This window comes from Diceros bicornis, chromosome 17 (assembly GCF_020826845.1).
Source record: "Diceros bicornis minor isolate mBicDic1 chromosome 17, mDicBic1.mat.cur, whole genome shotgun sequence".
Taxonomy (NCBI): domain Eukaryota; kingdom Metazoa; phylum Chordata; class Mammalia; order Perissodactyla; family Rhinocerotidae; genus Diceros; species Diceros bicornis.
This window is the reverse complement of record NC_080756.1, coordinates 55,954,526-55,972,541: the sequence shown is the minus strand read 5'-3', so window position 1 is coordinate 55,972,541 and position 18,016 is coordinate 55,954,526. Positions and strand designations below refer to the sequence as shown.

At 43.4% G+C, this 18,016-nt stretch overlaps 1 protein-coding gene across 1 annotated transcript in view; it reads right to left on the bottom strand.

Annotated features, from left to right (window-relative positions):
* The window catches only part of ANO2 (anoctamin 2), a 323,597-nt gene that overhangs the window by 57,561 nt on the left and 248,020 nt on the right, over positions 1 to 18,016 (bottom strand). Inside the window, exons 17-19 of the mRNA XM_058559006.1 lie at positions 7,792 to 7,903; positions 5,473 to 5,530; positions 5,208 to 5,308 (exon numbers count right to left, since the gene is read on the bottom strand). Of these exons, the coding sequence (XP_058414989.1) occupies positions 5,208 to 5,308; positions 5,473 to 5,530; positions 7,792 to 7,903 (271 nt within the window). The remainder of the gene's footprint in view (positions 1 to 5,207; positions 5,309 to 5,472; positions 5,531 to 7,791; positions 7,904 to 18,016) is intronic.

Genomic DNA, 18,016 nt, shown 5'->3' with positions numbered 1-18,016 from the left:
CTGAGGAAGACCAAAGAGCAACTTTTTCTGGAGATCTTTCAGACTGTTATAGCCCCCATGGAAGCAGTGACTCTGGTGTAGTTTTCCATGGAGAAAGGAAATGGATCATATATCCTCTAACAGTTCCATTCAACCCAAGGAACTTAGCACTCAGAAACCTTTAAACAGATTGAAAGAGATTCTGGGCTCTTGCCTTTGCCTTGACTCTGATGTGCCCTAAGACTCTGGACAGGGAGCCACCATCTCTCTGGGCCTTACCTTCTCCATCTGTAGCACCACCTGGGTCAGGAGGTGTTTTGATAGGCTTGAGTCAGTCTGTTGTTTGTTTAGAAAATATATCCACACCCAAGAGAAATTGTTTCCTTAAACAAAATAATGGCAGACCAACTTGTTATATATGATGATGGCAGCCTTCTTTCAAGACACAGATACAGCCTGGAGGAAACCCTTTTGCTTATGAAGCCTTCTTTGACTGCTCCTTGCCTGACCTTTACTTACTCTGAATCCTGAGTTTGTATCACATACAGAGCACCCAGTCACGTGCAATCTATTTTGTCTCCCAAACTAAATAACTAAACTCTGAGAAGATAAAGGACATTTCATATATATATAATTCTTTATTTAATTGAATATAAATCTTGCACACAAGTTAAAGAACACAGAGTGGCTGGTGTTATGGACTGAATGTTTATGTTCCCTCCAGAATTCATATGTCAAAGCCCGAACTCCCAATGTGATACAGAAGATGGAGCCTTTGGGAAGTAATGAGGTTTAGATGAGGTCATGAGGATGGGACTCCCTCATGATGAGATTAGTGCCTTTATGAGAAGAGGAAGAGACACCAAAGCTTTCTCTCTCCATGTACAGACAAAGAGGTCATGTGAGCATATAGTGAGATGGCGGCCCTCACCAAGAACCAAATCTGCTGGCACCTTGACCTTGGACTTCATGGCCTCAAGAACTATGAAAAATAAATATCTGTTGTTTAAGCCAACTAGGCTATGTTATTTTGTTGTAGCAACCCAAGCAGATGAAGACAGCTGGTTAGGTTCAGATTGCAGTTTTTGTGGATGTGACTCTTTGGTATGCAATTCTCATCTTTTAATATCTGAGCCATATGAGCCAAGAGATGGAGGCAGTGGTATTCCCTGTAACCCCTCCTGCAGTGTGGATAGTGTTATTCCTGATTATGTAGCACAGAGCCTGGCTCTCTTGCCCTTAAATAATATTCCATTAGCCATTTATTCTTCTTAAATCCTTTTGCTGCTTAAACTAGCCAGAGTGAATTCCAATGTCTGCAGTTAAGAACCTTGGCCAATAACACGAACAAATACAGTTGGAACGAAAAGAATTAAACAAGTTTCTTTATTGCAGGACCATTAATATAACGTGAATAATAAATCTCCAAGAGGGATATAGAGTGTATGGTAGTATCTTCACCTACCCCCATGGGGTCTGTCTGATGATTGCATCCTAGAAGAGTTAACCTTGCAAAGGATTTGCAAGGAACCCTGGGTCTGGTACAAATTGTCCATCCTGTCCTCCTAATCAGAATTGGCCCAGCCTATAAGAGTTACTCCTGATCATCTGTGTTGTTCCCTGGCTGGTTGATGCCAGGCTAACTGAAAATATCCCCTGAAACAGATTCTTTTTAACACCAAAAAGCAATAGAAATGAAAGGCAGAGGGGGCTACATTTTCCTTTGACCTGAAGGTAGATCTTTGCTTGTTGCATCCTCTTTTCTTTTAGGTCCAGTCCCTGTGAGTCAGCATTCATTTTCGTGACTATTCAATGCAAAACCTCACTGAAAGAAGTTCTTCTATAAAATTTATATAAAACCACATGGGAGGGAAGAGTAGTGAATCCACATGAAAATCTATTCTGCGTTTTACCAACTATGCATCCTTCCCCTCCTAAGATCATATATTCTACAGTTTCTTAGAGATTTTTGGAAATGATTACATTATGTTTCTTTCATATTCATCTATCTACCACACTGAAAGTCTCCTTGATTTGTTCACTAGGAGAACAGATAGCATTAAAAATTTTATGCCACTTGACGGATCATAAGAGACTACCAGGAACAATTATACATAACAATTGAACAACCTAGAAGAAATGGATAAATTCCCAGAAACATATAATCTTCCAAGACTGAATCAGGAAGAAATAGAAAATCTGACAGACCAATTACTAGTAACAAAATTGAATCAATAATCAAAAAACTCCCAACAAAGAAAAGCACAGGACCAGACAGCTTCACAGGTGAATTCTACCAAACATTTAAAGAAGAGTTAATATCTATCCTTCTCAAATCATTCCAAAAAATTAAAGAGGAAGGAATGCTTCCAAACTCATTCTATTAGGCCAGCATTACCCTGATACCAAAACCAGACAAAGATGGGAATATCCTACAAAAAATATCTCTGATGAACATAGATGCAAAAATCCTCAACAAATATCAGCAAATTGAATTCGACAATACATTAAAAGGATCATACACCATGATCAAGTGGGATTTATTCCAGGGATGCAAGAATGGTTCAACATCCACAAATCAATCAACGTGATATACCACATTAATAAAACATTGTATAAAAATCATAGGATCATCTCAATAGATACAGAAAAAGCATTGACAAAATTCCATATCCATTTATGATAAAAATTCTCAATAAAGTGGGGATAGAGGGAACATACCTCAACATAATAAAGGCTATATATAACAAACCTGCAGCTAACATCATCCTCAACTATGAAAAGCTGAAAGCTTTTCCTCTAGCATCAAAAACAAGAGAAGGATGCTGACTTTTGATCAACATAGTATTCAAAGTCCTAGCCACAGAAGCAAGACAAGAAAAAGAAATAAAAGGCATCCAAATTAGAAAGGAAGAAGTAAAACTATCACTATTTGCAGAAGACATGATACTATATATAGAAAGCCTGAAAGACTCCATCAAAAAGCTACTAGAACTAATAAATGAATTCAGTAAAGTTGCAAGATGCAAAATTAATATAGAGAAATCTATTGTGTTTCTATACACTAATAATGAAATATCAGAAATAGACATTAAGAAAACAATTCCATTTACAATTGCATCAAAATGAATAAAATATCTAGGAATAATTTAACCAAGGAGGTGAAAGACGTGTATACTGAAAGCTGTAAGACATTGATGAAAGAAATTGAAGATGACACAAACAAAAGATATACCATGCTCATGGATTGGAAGAATTAATATTGTTTAAATGTCCATAACTACCCAAAGCAATCTACAGATTCAATGCAATCCCTATCAAAATACCAGATTTTTCACAGAACTAAAACACATAATCTTAAAATTTGTGTGAAACCACAAAAGACTTCAAATAGCCAAAGCAATCTTGAGAAAGAAGAACAAAGCTGGAGGTACTACAGTCCCTAATTTAAAACTACACTACAAAGCTATAATAATCAAAACAGTATGGTACTGGCACAAAAATATTCACATAGATCAATGGAACAGAAGAGAGAGCCCAGAAATAAATCCACGCTTACATGGTCAATCAATCTATGACAAAGGAAACAATATATAATGGGGGAAAGACAGTCTCTTCAATAAACGGTGCCGGGAAAACTCAACTGCTAAATGCAAAAGAATGAAACTAGACCAGTTTCTTACACCACATACAAAAATAAAATGGATTAAAGACTTGAATTAAGACCTAAAACCATAAAACTCCTAGAAGAAAACATAGGCAGTAAGCTCTTTGACATCAATTCTAGCAATATTTTTTTGGCTCTGTCTGCTCAGATAAGGGTAACAAAAGCAAAATAAACAAATGGGACTACACCAAATTAAAAAGCTTTTGCACAGGGAAGGAAACTATCACCAAAATGAAAACACAACCTACTGAATAGGAGAAGATATTTGCAAATGATATATCCAATAAGGGGTTAATATGCAAAATAAATAAAGGACTCATACAACTCAATATCAAAAAAACAGACAATCCTATTAAAAAATGGGCAGAGGACCTGAACAGACATTTTTCCAAAGAAGACATAGATGGCCAATAGACACATGAAAAGATGCCCAATATCCCTAATCATCAGGGAAATGTAAATCAAAACCACAATGAGATATTACCTCACACCTGTTAGAATGGCTATTATCAAAAAGACAAGAAATAACAAGTGTTGGCGAGGATGTGGAGAAAAGGGAATCCTCATGCACTGCTGGTGGGAATGTAAATTGGTGCAGCCACTGTGGAAAACAGTATGGAGATTCCTCAAAAAATTAAAAATAGAACTACCATACAATGCAGCAATTCCACTTCTGGGTATTCATCCAAAGAAAATGAAAACACTAATTCAAAAAGATATGCATCCCTATGTTCACTGCAGCATTATTTACAATAGCCAAGATATGGAAGCAACCTAAGTGTCCATGAATAGATGAATGGATGAAGATGTGGTATATACATACAATGGAATATTACTCAGCCATAAGAAAGAATAAAGTCTTGCCATTTGTGACAACATGGATGGACCTACAGGGTATTAAGCTAAGTGAAATAAGTCAGACAGAGAAAGACAAATACCATATGATTTCACTTATGTTTGGAATCTAAAAACAAAACAAACAAACAAACAACTCAAAACAGAAACAGACTCATAGATATAGAGAACAAACTGGTGGTTGCCAGAGGGGAGGGGGTGGGGAGGTGGGCAAAATAAGTGAAGCAGATTAAGAGGTACAAACTTCCAGTTAACATACAGCATGGGGAATATAGTCAATAATATTGTAATAACTTTGTATGGTAACAGATGGTTACTAGACTTATTGTGGTGATCGTTTCATAATGTATGCAAATGTCGAATCATTATGTTGTACACCTGAAACTAACGTAATATTGTATGTCAACTATACTGCAACAAAAATAATATTATGCACTTCGAGGTCAGAGATACCTGATTCTTAGCTTTGCCACTTACTTGTTATGTGTAATTAAGCAAGTGAGCCTGAAACATCCCAAACCGGATTGGCAAACAAGGCTTGTGGGAGGAGCCCTCCCTCATGGGAAAGTTATTGGCAAGTGGACAAAGAATTAAATAGCCAAGCTATCTTAGAAGAGGAGAAGCCATAAAAATTCTGCTGAAAGTCTGGCACGGCTGGGCTAGGCCCTGACAGGAAGGAGAGAGATGAGAGGTGTTCATTACATACGGGACTCCTATCTCGAAGATGTTGTTCTGGATCAATTGCTTTCCCAACATGATGATGCTGAGCTGAATGCAGAGCTCCATGAGGCAGCCACCTGGAGCACACTGCAGGGAGAAGAAGAAAAGGAAGGAGCAGTTAGATCAAGTGGGGCTCAGAGAATCAAGGGTGTGAATTAAACCATGCTGCAATGGGGCAAGGATGGGGCTGGAGGGGGCAGGTGCACCTACAAACCACTAGCCAGGCATGAAACACCAGTGGCTGTACTTGCCTCTTCCATGCGGTAACCATCAAACACATAAACATAGCTTCCAGGTCTGCCCACAAACCTGAAATCGAGAAGTGAGGGAAGAGTTAGGGAAAGAGAATGTTAGGACTGCTTGAGGGTATGTATGCCTGCTGAGTGGAATAGCCACTGCTCAATGTCCTCCTGGAAAGTCCTGGCCAGGGTGGGTGCTAAATCACCCAGGGACAGGAATTCACACCCTGTCATCAGCTAACAATAACCTACAACACCTAAGGTTCACCTCTTAACCGAATGAAATTGCAGGAGATAGGGGCTGAGGATGGGGCTGGTGTGGGGCTGGGAAGGTAACAAGTGCGTGTGTCCAATAACTTCTGAGCCTAAATACAATGAAGTTTGGATTATCTCTAAGTGTGCTGTCTGTGCACCTTTTTTCCTTAACTGGTGTCAAGAATCGAGTTCTGATTGCAACTCCTCAGTGAGTGCACCTAATTTCCCAGGAAATGAAGGATGAGCTGGACTAAAGTTGCAAGTGGAGATTCCTGGGATCAGAAAAGAAAACTCTAGAGTTCTTACTGAAAATATTCAAAGGAATAGAAGAAGCCTGCCTCATCCCTCTTCTAAGACCTAAGGGTCTATTTTATTGAGGGATAAGGAGACTGGGCAGGAGGGGGACACAGAAAGGTAAAAGACAGGTAATCAGAAGAATCTTACTTAATTGAAATGTCATCCCCTCATCCACCTGTTGAAATCCTACTAGTCTATTTGAAGCTCAGCTTAAATCTTTCCTTCTCTGTGAAGTCTTCTTGTCTCTTTTCATAATTAAGTGTCCCACAAACACTTTCTCTATGCCCCTTATTACAACACTTACTGCAGATTGCAGTGTGCTGTTGCCAAGACTCTTTCAATTTCCACAAGTTTATCTATGGGTCAGGACTTTATTTTATTTTTTTTGGCCTAGAATATCATATGTATGCAGTTTGCTATTGATATTAAATCTGGATGGAAAGCAACAAAGTATATAATCATTTATAAGGACAGTCTCTCTGCTACTATAATTTCATGAGGGTCAAGGGCAGAGGTCCTGGGAAAGGGGTTGTGGTTTGGGTCACAAACACATTTATAAGAAATTATCAAGTGTGGATGATGACAGTTCTTACTATCAATGCCTGCTTGATGAACTTTTAGTTTTAGGGAAGCTTTCCTAACATAGTTGATGCCTCCTGGGAAATCTCCTTATAGGTAGCCAACTGATCTGACCATAAAAAATATTTATCAGAAGTGATTTTACATCCAGATCTATTGTATAATAAAGAATGTGAAAGGTCATTGTCCCTGGTTCCTGGAGGAGCCTTTAAATCCTTGGAATTTCCCAATAGGAGTGTCTTTGTTATTCATAGTTGGTCCCTGGGACTATACCTAAATTTATGCTAATGAGATCACTCAGGGTGAGGGAGGCCATGCCAGAAAGACCAACCATGTGATTAGACAGCTGGGCCTTTGAGCCAAGTGAAAGCAGCCTGACCTCAGGGGAGGTGACAGGGACTGGAGATTGAGTTCAATCACATGATCAATGATTCAATCAATCATGCCTACATAATGGAACCCCAATAAAAACTCTGGACACTGAAGCTTAGGTGAGCTTCCTGCTTGATGGTACACATTGATCATTGATGTGCCAGGAAGCTGACACATCCTGAGGACATGGAAGCCTCGTTTTAGGACCCTCCTAGACCTTGCCCTATGCGCCTCTCCCATTTGCTGGTTTGAATTTGTATTCTTTTGCTGTAATAAAACTGTAATTTAAGTACAGCACATTCCTGAGTTCTGTAAGTTGTTCTAGTGAATTATCAAACTTGAGGGGTTAGTGGTTGTAGCCAGCTGGTCAGAATCATTAGTGGCCTGGGAACCCCAGAGCTTGCAGCTAGTATCTGAAGTGTATCCATAGTAAGCCTTATGGAAGACTGTGCCCTTAATCTGTGAAGTCTGCACTAATTCTAGGTAGTTAGCATCAGACTTGCATTGCAAGACCTAAGAGTCACTGGATAGACATGAAATTCCCTCCTCCCTCACCCTCAAAGTAGGCAGACACGAATTCTTCTAAGACTAACCCTTCAGACCCCAGAGCCATATCCCTGTAGAGTTTCCCTGTTTATCAGAATCTGAAGATGCTAATCCAAAATGATTTAGCATGCTAAATACCACTGCTTCATGAACAGCCAGGTGGGGGCAGGAGTGGGGAATGGGGCTGAGGATGTGAATTAACAATGGGGACAGGCTGACTCTAATGGAGGACCCAATCCTGGTGACTAATTACTCTTCCATGTATGACACTGATATACTCACCTCCCCTTGAAAAAGGCCACATAGAAGATGGGCGAGTAGGCATTGACAAACTTTAGCAAGAAAGCTTTGAGTATCAGGCGCTCTTCAAAAGTCTGTTCTGTTTTTGGAACCTCTGAAAGAGAAGGGCAAAGTTGATTAGACTGAGAAACAAATTTCTTACTTCTCCAGAGTTTTGACTCTGTGACATGAGCCATTGTCTCTCAGCTTACTCCTTCAGAGTAGAAACCAAGAGATCCATCTCTCTGCCACATCAGAATTGAACCTCATCTGGAAGGTCCCAAATGGCTTGCCAGGTAATATGAAGCTACAGAAGGTCAAGGATATATACAATCATCACCTTTCTCCTTCCACTTCCTTCCTCTTATCCACTCAAGCCATGGTTTCACACTGTGCCCCTTAAAGAAGAGTCTGAGCAAGCAGAACTTCCACCACGCTTGCTTCATCAAGAGGATTTCACTTTTACTGTATAATTGCCAGTTCTATAAGATTTTACTTGAACAAAAGTCCCTGATGAAAAAGGCTTGTTAACCACTGAAGTAGAGTCAAGAAACAGTCAAGACTTGTCTTGAGCACCATGACATTGTTTCTCTTTCTCTCCTCCTCCATTTTTAGCAGGAGAGTACTCATTTCTATATCCTCTGGATAGGTTGAAACATCTTGAGTTCATTCACTCAAATGATGAAGGATCATCAGATAAGTGAAATAAAGACAGCCTGGGCCTGGGTCTCAAACTCGGGGGTCATAGTGCCAGTGTGTTCTATCAGGTTCAAGCAGAGGAGTCAGCCAATGCTCCCAAAAAGGACTCTGAGAAACAGTGAGCAGAAACTTCATCAGTGCCTTCAGAAGACTTGAGATCCAGGGGATGCTCCAGTGGACAGATGTGCAGAGTGCTTAGTTGGGGTCTCCACAGATCATGACAAATAGCTTGGCAAAGATAAGAGGTTACTGGACCACACTCTTCAGGGGCAGAAGGAAAGCATTAATCTCGCATCATGTACATTGATAAATACAGCTTGAAAGTGTGCTGAGCACAAGGCCAAAGTGCCAGGGTCATGTCAGCCAGGGAGTTTTGCGTCCAGATGAGACCAGTGTGTGGACCCACCTGACTTGTCTGCCACCTGACTTACAGGTAGCTTTTGTAGGAATCATTAGAAAAGTGGACACATGACCCTGTTCTCTCCCCTGGAATGCCCTTCCTTGACCCATCTCTTCATGTACAAATCCATTGCATCCTTTACCATCCAAATCAAATGTTACCCATAATCTCCTTCCCAAAGACTTCTCAGATGCCTTCAGCTGGTAATCTCTGTGTTTTCTTCTATAGTATTTTATATTTCTATATATTAATTACCTATATCCATGCCCTTTGAAAAATCACAATAATAGTAGCTTTCATTGATTGTCTGTGTCTTAGTTTGGGTTACCCTCTAAGTCAAGGATTTGGGAGTAAGTAGTTTATTTGGGAGGTGCTCCCAGGAAGCTTGGTGAGGAAGCGGGGTGATGAGACAGAGAAAGGAGGGAAGACAACATGGATGTGTTCATGAAAGATTAATGCCACAGGAAACTGGGACTCAATCTCGCTGGAGACCTTCTAAGAGACTGTGTGCTGCACATCTCAGAATCATGACACTGAGGGGTAAGCAAGCAGGAGGCCCTCACTGGTTGAAAGTCACTACTGGGCTTGACTTTCTGGCACTTCCAGCTTGTCCTATGCACAGGCTGAGCATGCTCCCACACCCAGAGAACACCCACAAACAGAAAGCTGCAGTGACCTCCGGGGTGATCAAGGGGATGTGTACAAGATTGTCTGCTCCAAGCTGCTCTACAGGTGGCATCACACAAGGTGCATGCATTTGCTATCTCATTTCATTCTCATCTACCTATGTGTGGGAGGTACAGTAGTCCCCCCTTACCCATAGATTCGCTTACTGCAGTTTCAGTTACCCACAGTCAACCATGGTCTAAAAATATTAAATGGAAAATTCCAGAAATAAACAATCCATAAGTTTTAAATTGCACACTGTTCTGAGTAGCGTGATGAAATCTCGGGCCGACCTGCTCTGTTCCCCCCAGGACATGAATCATCCCTTTGTCCAGAGTATCCATGCTGTATATACTACCCTCTCGTTATTCAGTAGTTGTCTCCGTTATCGGATTGACTCTCATGGCATCACAGTGCTTGTGTTCTAGTAACCCTTAATTTACTTAATAATGGCCCCAAAGTGCAAGAAATATTCCTGGCAATTTGCACATGCCAAAGAGAAGCCGTAAAGTATTTCCTTCAAGTGGAAAGTTGCAAGTTCTCGACTTAATAAGGAAAGAAACAAATCACATGCTGAAGTTGCTAAGATATACAATAAGAACAAATCTTCAATCCATAAAACTGTGAAGGAGGAAAAATAAATTTGTGCCAGTTTGCTGTTGCAACTCAAATATGTACAGGTAGGAAAAAGCACAGTATTTATAGGGTTCGGTACTATCCACAGTTTCAGGCATCCACTGGGGGTCTTGGAATGTATCCCCCGTGAATAAGGGGGAACTACTGTATTATGTCTCAGTTTTATGGATATAGGAAACTGAAGCCCAGAGAAGTTAGAGCCTTGCCAGTAAGTGACAGAGCAAGATTTGAACCCAGATCTGCCTGTCTCCAAAGACAGTTTTTACTACACCACACTTCAAAATCAGGATCTTTGATGGATGATGTTTACATCACACATCTCTTTCACCTCCCCACCCTCCACCCCCAGCCTAACATGACACACCTGAGAAATATTTGTCACCAGCAGTGTGCCAGGCACCATGCCAGGATGAATGAAGACTTCACCACTTCCTTCAAGGAGCTGCATTTAGCAAGTCTCTGTGAAAGCCTTTTTCAACCTGCCAAGTCTCTTCCAGATTTATTCTGTGAGCAGCAAGGTGTCATCTCCCCTCTCATCCCCTCTCATGGCAGAAGGGGTCCTAGGGAGAAGAACGCTGCCGTTCCATGATCTGCTTTCCCACTCAGCACAGTGAGCTCTGCATTCATTTGCAATCCTAGAACACAGTCTTGAGTGAGTATCAGAAGGTGATGCCCAGGAGCATCAGTAGTGGTCCAAGCATGAGCAGAGGCCTGCTAAGGACACTGCCACGGAAGGTGTGAGGTCCTGGGGCCCCAATGCCCTGGAGGGGCCGGGAGAATGGCAAAGCTCAGACCCCACAGCGCTCCTATCACAACTGTGATCCTGGCCTTGATTTCTCTAAGGCTGGAAGGAAATGAGAGGTACTCACAGGTCCCCATAAGCCCTGAGAAACATGGTGACACTCCTATAGAGCTAGCAACACTGAAAACTAGTTCAACCTCCAAGCTTCCCTTCATCCCGAAACCCACTTCAGTTCACTTATGTTGGCGAACAGTCCTAGAGGCCCTGGCAGTCCACGCTGAACCAACAGAGCACCCAGTCACCCTATTGTGGCTCAGCTGTGTGTCAAGGGGAGGAGTTATTTGTTTGTTTTGTTTTGCCACAGAGATGGCTGTAGGTTCGGATTTTAGCATCAGACTTGTTTGAGCACAAATGCAGAATGTAATTAGAGGAGTGAAGTTATATAAAAATGAAGATGATACTGCCTCAGAGGGTTGCCCTGAAGACACGACGGGAATGCTGATAAAGCACCCAGCCTAGTGTGCGGCACATGGTGGACCTCAAAAAACAATAGCTCCTACTGTCCTGAACATCATCATGATCATCATCATCATCATCCAGGTCCAGTGGCCTTGCTTTCAACAACACAGCTGGGCCCTCCAAGCCCAGATGTTTGTGCCCATGTCTAGCCCCTAAGGCTCTGGGCATCATTTCCATGTTGATTGCGGATCACTTTCTACCTATCAACGGAGAGCATGGCTGGTAGGTGACGCTGCTGGCACACAGCTGGGAAAGTTTAATCAACACAGCCCCTGTCCCCACCCTGCAGAACCACAGCCCAAGCTTCCTGAGGCCCTCCAGGAAACTCTGGCAATAGCACTGCCTGCTAAGGAATCTGGAGACATGGTCATAATTCTATGGGAGACGAAGCTGGAAAAGTATCTCTGATATCCTTCAGCCGGTAGACGGTTGTGTGGTTTTCTCCTTCCTGCCACGCCTGGACAGACACGCACACAGCCCCATGAGCCCATGCACAGACTGGGCAACCCTGCACTGCCTCGCCCAATAAGCATTGGATAACGATTTGTACTCACCATTTACAGTTAACACTGCCACCTCTGTTAGTTCTTCTTTAGTTTATCTATGTTAGCAACACCCCTCAGATCTTTACCTTTAAGGCCTTTCTCCTCCCTGCTACAAATCCTGCCCCTACAAAGAGGCCCTGTTGATTTATGCTTATCCCGTCCTCCCTGAGCTCAAGATCCACATCCCCTTCTTCAGCCTGATTCTCATTCCTCCTAACTAAAGGAAACAATTCTGAGGCCCACGTGGAAATGCCTGCCATTGATTTCCAAGGTCACTTTCAGTTTTAAGATCTCATAACTCTGAACCCCCATGTGGCTATTAACCCTATTACTTCCCCCACCCCCATCCCACCCTGCCCCTGCCGTGCACGGTTTGGATGACCTTTATACAATGAGCAAAGTCAGAGAGATACATCTTCTGGGAGGACCACAGCTGTTGTCAGATGGACTCTACTATGCACATTTATTGAATGAATGAATGACATGAAAAAAATATTATTTGAAATACTGAAAAAATATCTGTCATCTATTAAAAATTCCCTGTCGCATTTCAAGGAGGGCAAGTCCTAAGGAGAGAACTTTGTGTGTTGAGCAGGATAATGGGTATGAAGATACAAGAGGGGAGCACCCAAAGGAGAGTTAAATTTCCCTACTTAAAATAAGAGATGCGGGTATTGGAGTTAGATGCAGGACCCAGAAAAGGCTAGAGCCAGACTGATGGGAGGGGGAACGGCAGAGAGGGAGATGAGGTGGCTGCTGCCAAAGAAGAAGAAACGTAACTGACAGGTTGGGGAGTGGAGGCAGAGATGCCCAATGGAAATTTTCATTAACTTCTGCTGTGTGATTTGTAGTGTGACCTGCCTCATTTGCCTCTCTACAGAATCTTGAGTAAAGAGTCATTCAAACGTGCTTTATTTACCAGTGCTCAAAGAATCCTGGATTTGTTCTTGCAGGAGGGGTGTGCCGAAAGACCAAGTCCTACTTCAAGATGGGCACAGGGGCATGAACAGAGACTGCCCATGGCTCCGTGTTATATCTGGGTTACAAAGGAGAGAGACTGGGGAAAGAAAGAGAGACAGAGAGAAAGAAGGAGAAGGAGGAGAAGAAAGATAAAGGGACGAGGAAGGAGGAAGGAGGAGGAGGATGGGAAGACAGGAAGGAAAGAAGGGAGGGAAGGAGGGAAAATTTTCAATAGGAATTTGAGCTTCTGCCTAGTATGCCTGAGGCAGCCAACTCAACTGTAACTTAACTGCATTTTGTCTCCCACTTTTAAATATTTTGGGGATAAGGAAACTAAAACTGAAGCCACCTAAAAAATAAGTAATCAGGACTGAGGATCTGAAAATTTGTAAAACTTACCTTGTAAATGTGACTAGAAGGGGATTAAGGATGAGGTATGGAGAGGCACATGTCTTTGATTTTCTTTTATAATCTCCTTTGAACTCTTTACACTCAGATGTCCCAATCCTTACAGGAATTTCCTCCAAGTTCTCTGGAAAGAGAATCCAGTCCCTTCAGAGCTCTTTTCTCCAAGTGGAAATGAGTGGCTCCCTTCCTCCATACTGATAAATCATGGGCCTGATTATTATTTATTAGTCTTATTCCTAAAAACAGCCTTGTGCCTGTGTTTTTAGGGCCATGAGCTACCATAAATAATGGGTATTTCCAGTAAACAGTGCAAATCCACTTGATAGGCCACTAAATCATCTGGGTGTCCCCACCTCAGAGAAGTTCTGTGGCCATGTTGTGGGCTTTGCTGAGCCTTCTGGGGAAGGAAGGCCTCAAGGAACACCTCACAGGGAGTGAGAAACGGGGGGGAGTGGGTGGAGAGCAGAAGGTCAAAGCCCTGGCACTCCAGTTGGACTTCTGGATCTCCTTCAATAGCCAACACCAGGGTCCTCATCTGCCTATGACAGAAACTATGTGACTAAAGAAATGGAACAAGTTTTTGCAGAGTCCACCTGGTGCAGGATAATGTCTACGGGGCAGGTCGGGCAATCTGCACTTCAGGCCACCGGGCAGGATCACCTCCCAAGACACAGACCTCTCGAGTGGTCTGAATCAGTGCCCCATGAGAAAATGGCCTAGGCTGTGCTTCATAAAACTCCAAATAAATGCCTTTGGTATCAATTGCTACAGGGATGTAAAAGAGGAGAGTCAACATGGAGAGAGAGTGAGTAGGTAGAAGGCAAACTTCATTCACATGCTCCTAAAATCCCACCACCCCTGGAAAGCCACTCCAGGTTGATCAGAGGCCATCTGAGGGTTCCACCTGCTCCCGACCTGTTGGAGCAGATTTCCGACAGAGGGCAGACACTAGGACCAGGGAGGACAATCATATAGAATTTCTGCGCAGAGCCATTACTCACCCCCCTTTCCTTTAAGTGTTAAACCTCTGATGCATTGTGTTATGAAAAAATATGAGTACTAATGACCCAGCTGTAAACTGCCTTGGAAAATAATTAGTATGAAAGCCCAAGCTGGTCCCATGGGGCCAGCTCAGAACTCAAAGTCCCCAGAGCTCCGTCCTGATCATATGGAAACAGCATGGCCCGCAAGATGATGACAGCAGCAGAATCTGAATTTTGGAAAAGCAGCTCCTCTAACATGTCCCCAACAATCCAGCCAGCAGATATATAATGATGGTGACAAGACAAAATGAGGAGATGTCCAAGTGTAGATTTCAACTAGTACCAGCCCTGGCACTGCTCTGGGCAAAGGATGGGGAGCTGAATCTGTGTGACCGAGTCAGAAAGCAAAGGCACCTGCTCCTCTCCCTGCCTCTCCCCCAGGGCAGATCAAGCTTTTGTGAACAGCAGTGTTTTCTGACAGCCCAATCATCTGGCCTTCCTTCCGTTTATGTATATGTGTGGAGAGGGGGTGGTCTCAGCATCCTCTGTGATGTTGTTGCCTTGTTTGTGCCATGGGGAGGGAATCACCATAGGAGAAGCCAGCCAGCTGGGTAATTAGGCAGCCCGTGTATTGCCTAAGGGAGCTGAGAGCCCCAGAACTGGAGATTAAGGTTGGGTGTTTCTGAGACACTCCTGTAGCCCTAAGAGAGTTTTTTAGGACAAAGGACACCTCCTGTAGAGTCAGGAAGGTGAGTCTTGACCCCAGGCAAGGGGACATGAGACCTACTGTGCTGTCCAGCAGCCTAGCCCCAGGTGACAACACCCTTAAAATCTCATTTTAAGGAAAAAGGAGGCTAAAGAGGAAAGGAACACTTGGAGAGACAGAGAGAGAGAGGAACTAGCAGTGGTGCAAGCAGTGTTCTGTTATGGATCATCATAAGAACTCCACATCCAGTGTCCACTGTGTGCCAGGTGCTATATAGGCACTTGACATGGATTCCCCATTTGATTGTTGCAACTGCCCTGAGGATGTTCTCCCCAAGCCAATGACAGGAGTAGGGAGAGAGCAGGCAGATGTGCCTGGTTTGCAACCACAGACACAGTACCAGTGAGTCATCTTGCAAATGCACACACTGGTCTGGAAATCAAACCCCCAGTGAGTAGGAATGGAGTAATTCCATCCTCAGTCCATCCCCTCATGTCTTCCCAAGGGAAGACATCCCAAAGGGAATGTTTTTACCTTTTCCATCATTATCTTTTTTCACTCAACAATTATCTATCAAGTGATTAGTATGTGCCAAGCATTGGGCACTGGGAATACAGTGGTGTGCCAAACCAGTGAGTTCCCTGCCATGTGGAGCTTATAGTCTAGAAGAGGAAGGTAGACAAATAGGACCATTTCAGAGAGTGATGAGTATTAAAGGAATATGCAGGGAGATGAGAAGGAGATGAAAAGGGTGACAGGAACACTGCTTATGTCAGAGTGGTCAGAGAAGGCCTCTGAGGAGGTGACCTCTTGGCTGAGACCTGAAGGATAAGGAGGAGCCAGCATGAAGGAGCTGGGGAGGGTTCCAGGGGTGGCAACAGCAAGGGAAAGGTCTGGGGACAGAAGACTCCTAAGGATATCACCAGGAATAGAGAGGTCCAAGTGACTGGAGGATTCTGAGCAAGGAGAAAGTGTTAGGCAGTGGAACCGGAGAGGAAGGCAGGGGCTGGTCAATGGCGCTCTGCAGGCCATGGAAAGGACTTTAGGTTCACTGGAAGCACAATGGGAAGTCACCTTAGGGTTTTGCGCAGGGGAGAGGTACAGGGATACTAAATTTTAAAAGGATCACAGAAAATGAATTGTGTATGTGTGGTGAGGGTTGGGGGGCAGAAGTGGAAGCAGAGAGAGAAACTAGGAGGGTAGAGTTGCCCAGGCAAGAGATGACCAATATTAGGATGGAACTTGTGAAAAGTGATCCAAGCTGGGATATGTCTGAAGGTGGAATAGACAATACATAACAGACTAGATTCTAGGGGTGAAAAAAAGAGAGAGAGATCCAGGATGACGCTTGGGTTTTGATAAGAGCATTTTGAGTGGTTTGGTGGTACCATCTCCTGAGATAGGAAGCATGATGAAAAGTAACAAATAGAAGAATGAGAAGTAACAGGTTTGGAGGAAAAATTAAGAGCTCAAAGTTAGACACACTGAGTCCTTGGACCTCTGTGCTTTTCTCCCCCTTCCCTCCCCATCCCCTGCCCCCAAGTCATGCCACAAGGTTGATGGAGCATTGCATAAATTGACAATCACACTTCAAAGTACCTGGCCAGCTTTGAGGACTCAGAAGCTCAAGCAAGTCATGGCCTCAATGTGGAGGTTGGACTGGGTGATTTCCCAAGTCCTTCCTGCTTCTGCTCTTCTGTGTCTATGATACAATTCACAAGGCTATCATAGAAGAATAGAGGGAGACTGGGTTGGAACTCAGATGATCTTTCTATCCCAATGTCCTCAGATAAGTGATTTACCTTTCTGAGCTTCATCATCCTAATTCCTAAAATGGCACCTTCCTTAAATATTTGTTGTGAAGACTGAATGAAAGACAGTACAGGAAGCACCAAGCATGATGTAAGGCCTCAAACGCTTGCTCTTATTAGTATAGTTTAGCAAGGCACCCTGTTAGACATTTAATTTGCACATTTGTTTCCTCTTCTTGTGTGAGACAAATGCCACAAACTACCTAAGTGTCTCTGACAGAGCCCTCTTAAAATGTCAGAGTGGACACTTTGGCAACACTTGGGGCGCTGAGGGTCCCTGGAGTCACTGAGAGTCACCTCCCTCAGAGAGAGGTGAAATGGGGTATCATCTGATCTACTGTGTTTGGAAAGTTTAAGAAGAAAGCTGCATGTAATTAGAGTGGATTTCCAGGGAGAGAAGGGAGTCCTAGGTTCTGGGTCTCTGTGGAGGATGATATCTTAGAAATGAGGGTGGAGGTGTTTATGTGTCCTGAAAGCAGGGGACCCTGAGAGCTGCAATCCTTAGACTGAGCCTACTCCAAAGAAGAGGACCAGGACCATCCTTCCCTGAAGAGCCTAGTGGTCTGTCTGGGACCTGCAGTATGGAGGGACCATCTCAGCAGTGGTCCAACCTCTTCTGTCTGATGGGACACGGCCAGCATCCAACAGCAATATCGTGTAGCAATGAGACTTGGAGGAGTGAAGGGCTGGTCATTCTCCAGGTATTTCCTTGTTTAAGTGTGGATGTTGGCCCGACCCCCTCTATTAGTCAGCATCCCAGCAGGAAACAGAATTCACCTCAGGTAGTTCAAAAGAAGCAATTGTAATGAAGGCACTACAGTGAAGGGACAAGGAGAAGAAATGGTGTTCCTGGAGCCCAAGAACGACCATGAGGGAGGCCTCATCCTGTAGAAGCTGTAATCAAGAAAGGATGGAGTTTTGCCAGAGACGAGGGAAAACCAGGGAGAAGTAGGGAAGAATTAGCCCCAATTCCTTCTCTTGCCCCCTAAACTCCTTCCATTGCTTCCTATTGGCTGAACCCAACCAGAAGTCAGAGTGGGGGAGCCCGGGTGATACCATCTGTTGGGGCTCGGGAGCAGATAACCTAGTAGAGAAGGGTGGACAAAGGATCTGGAGAAAAAGCATGGCAAACAGAGACTGACCACCACATCTC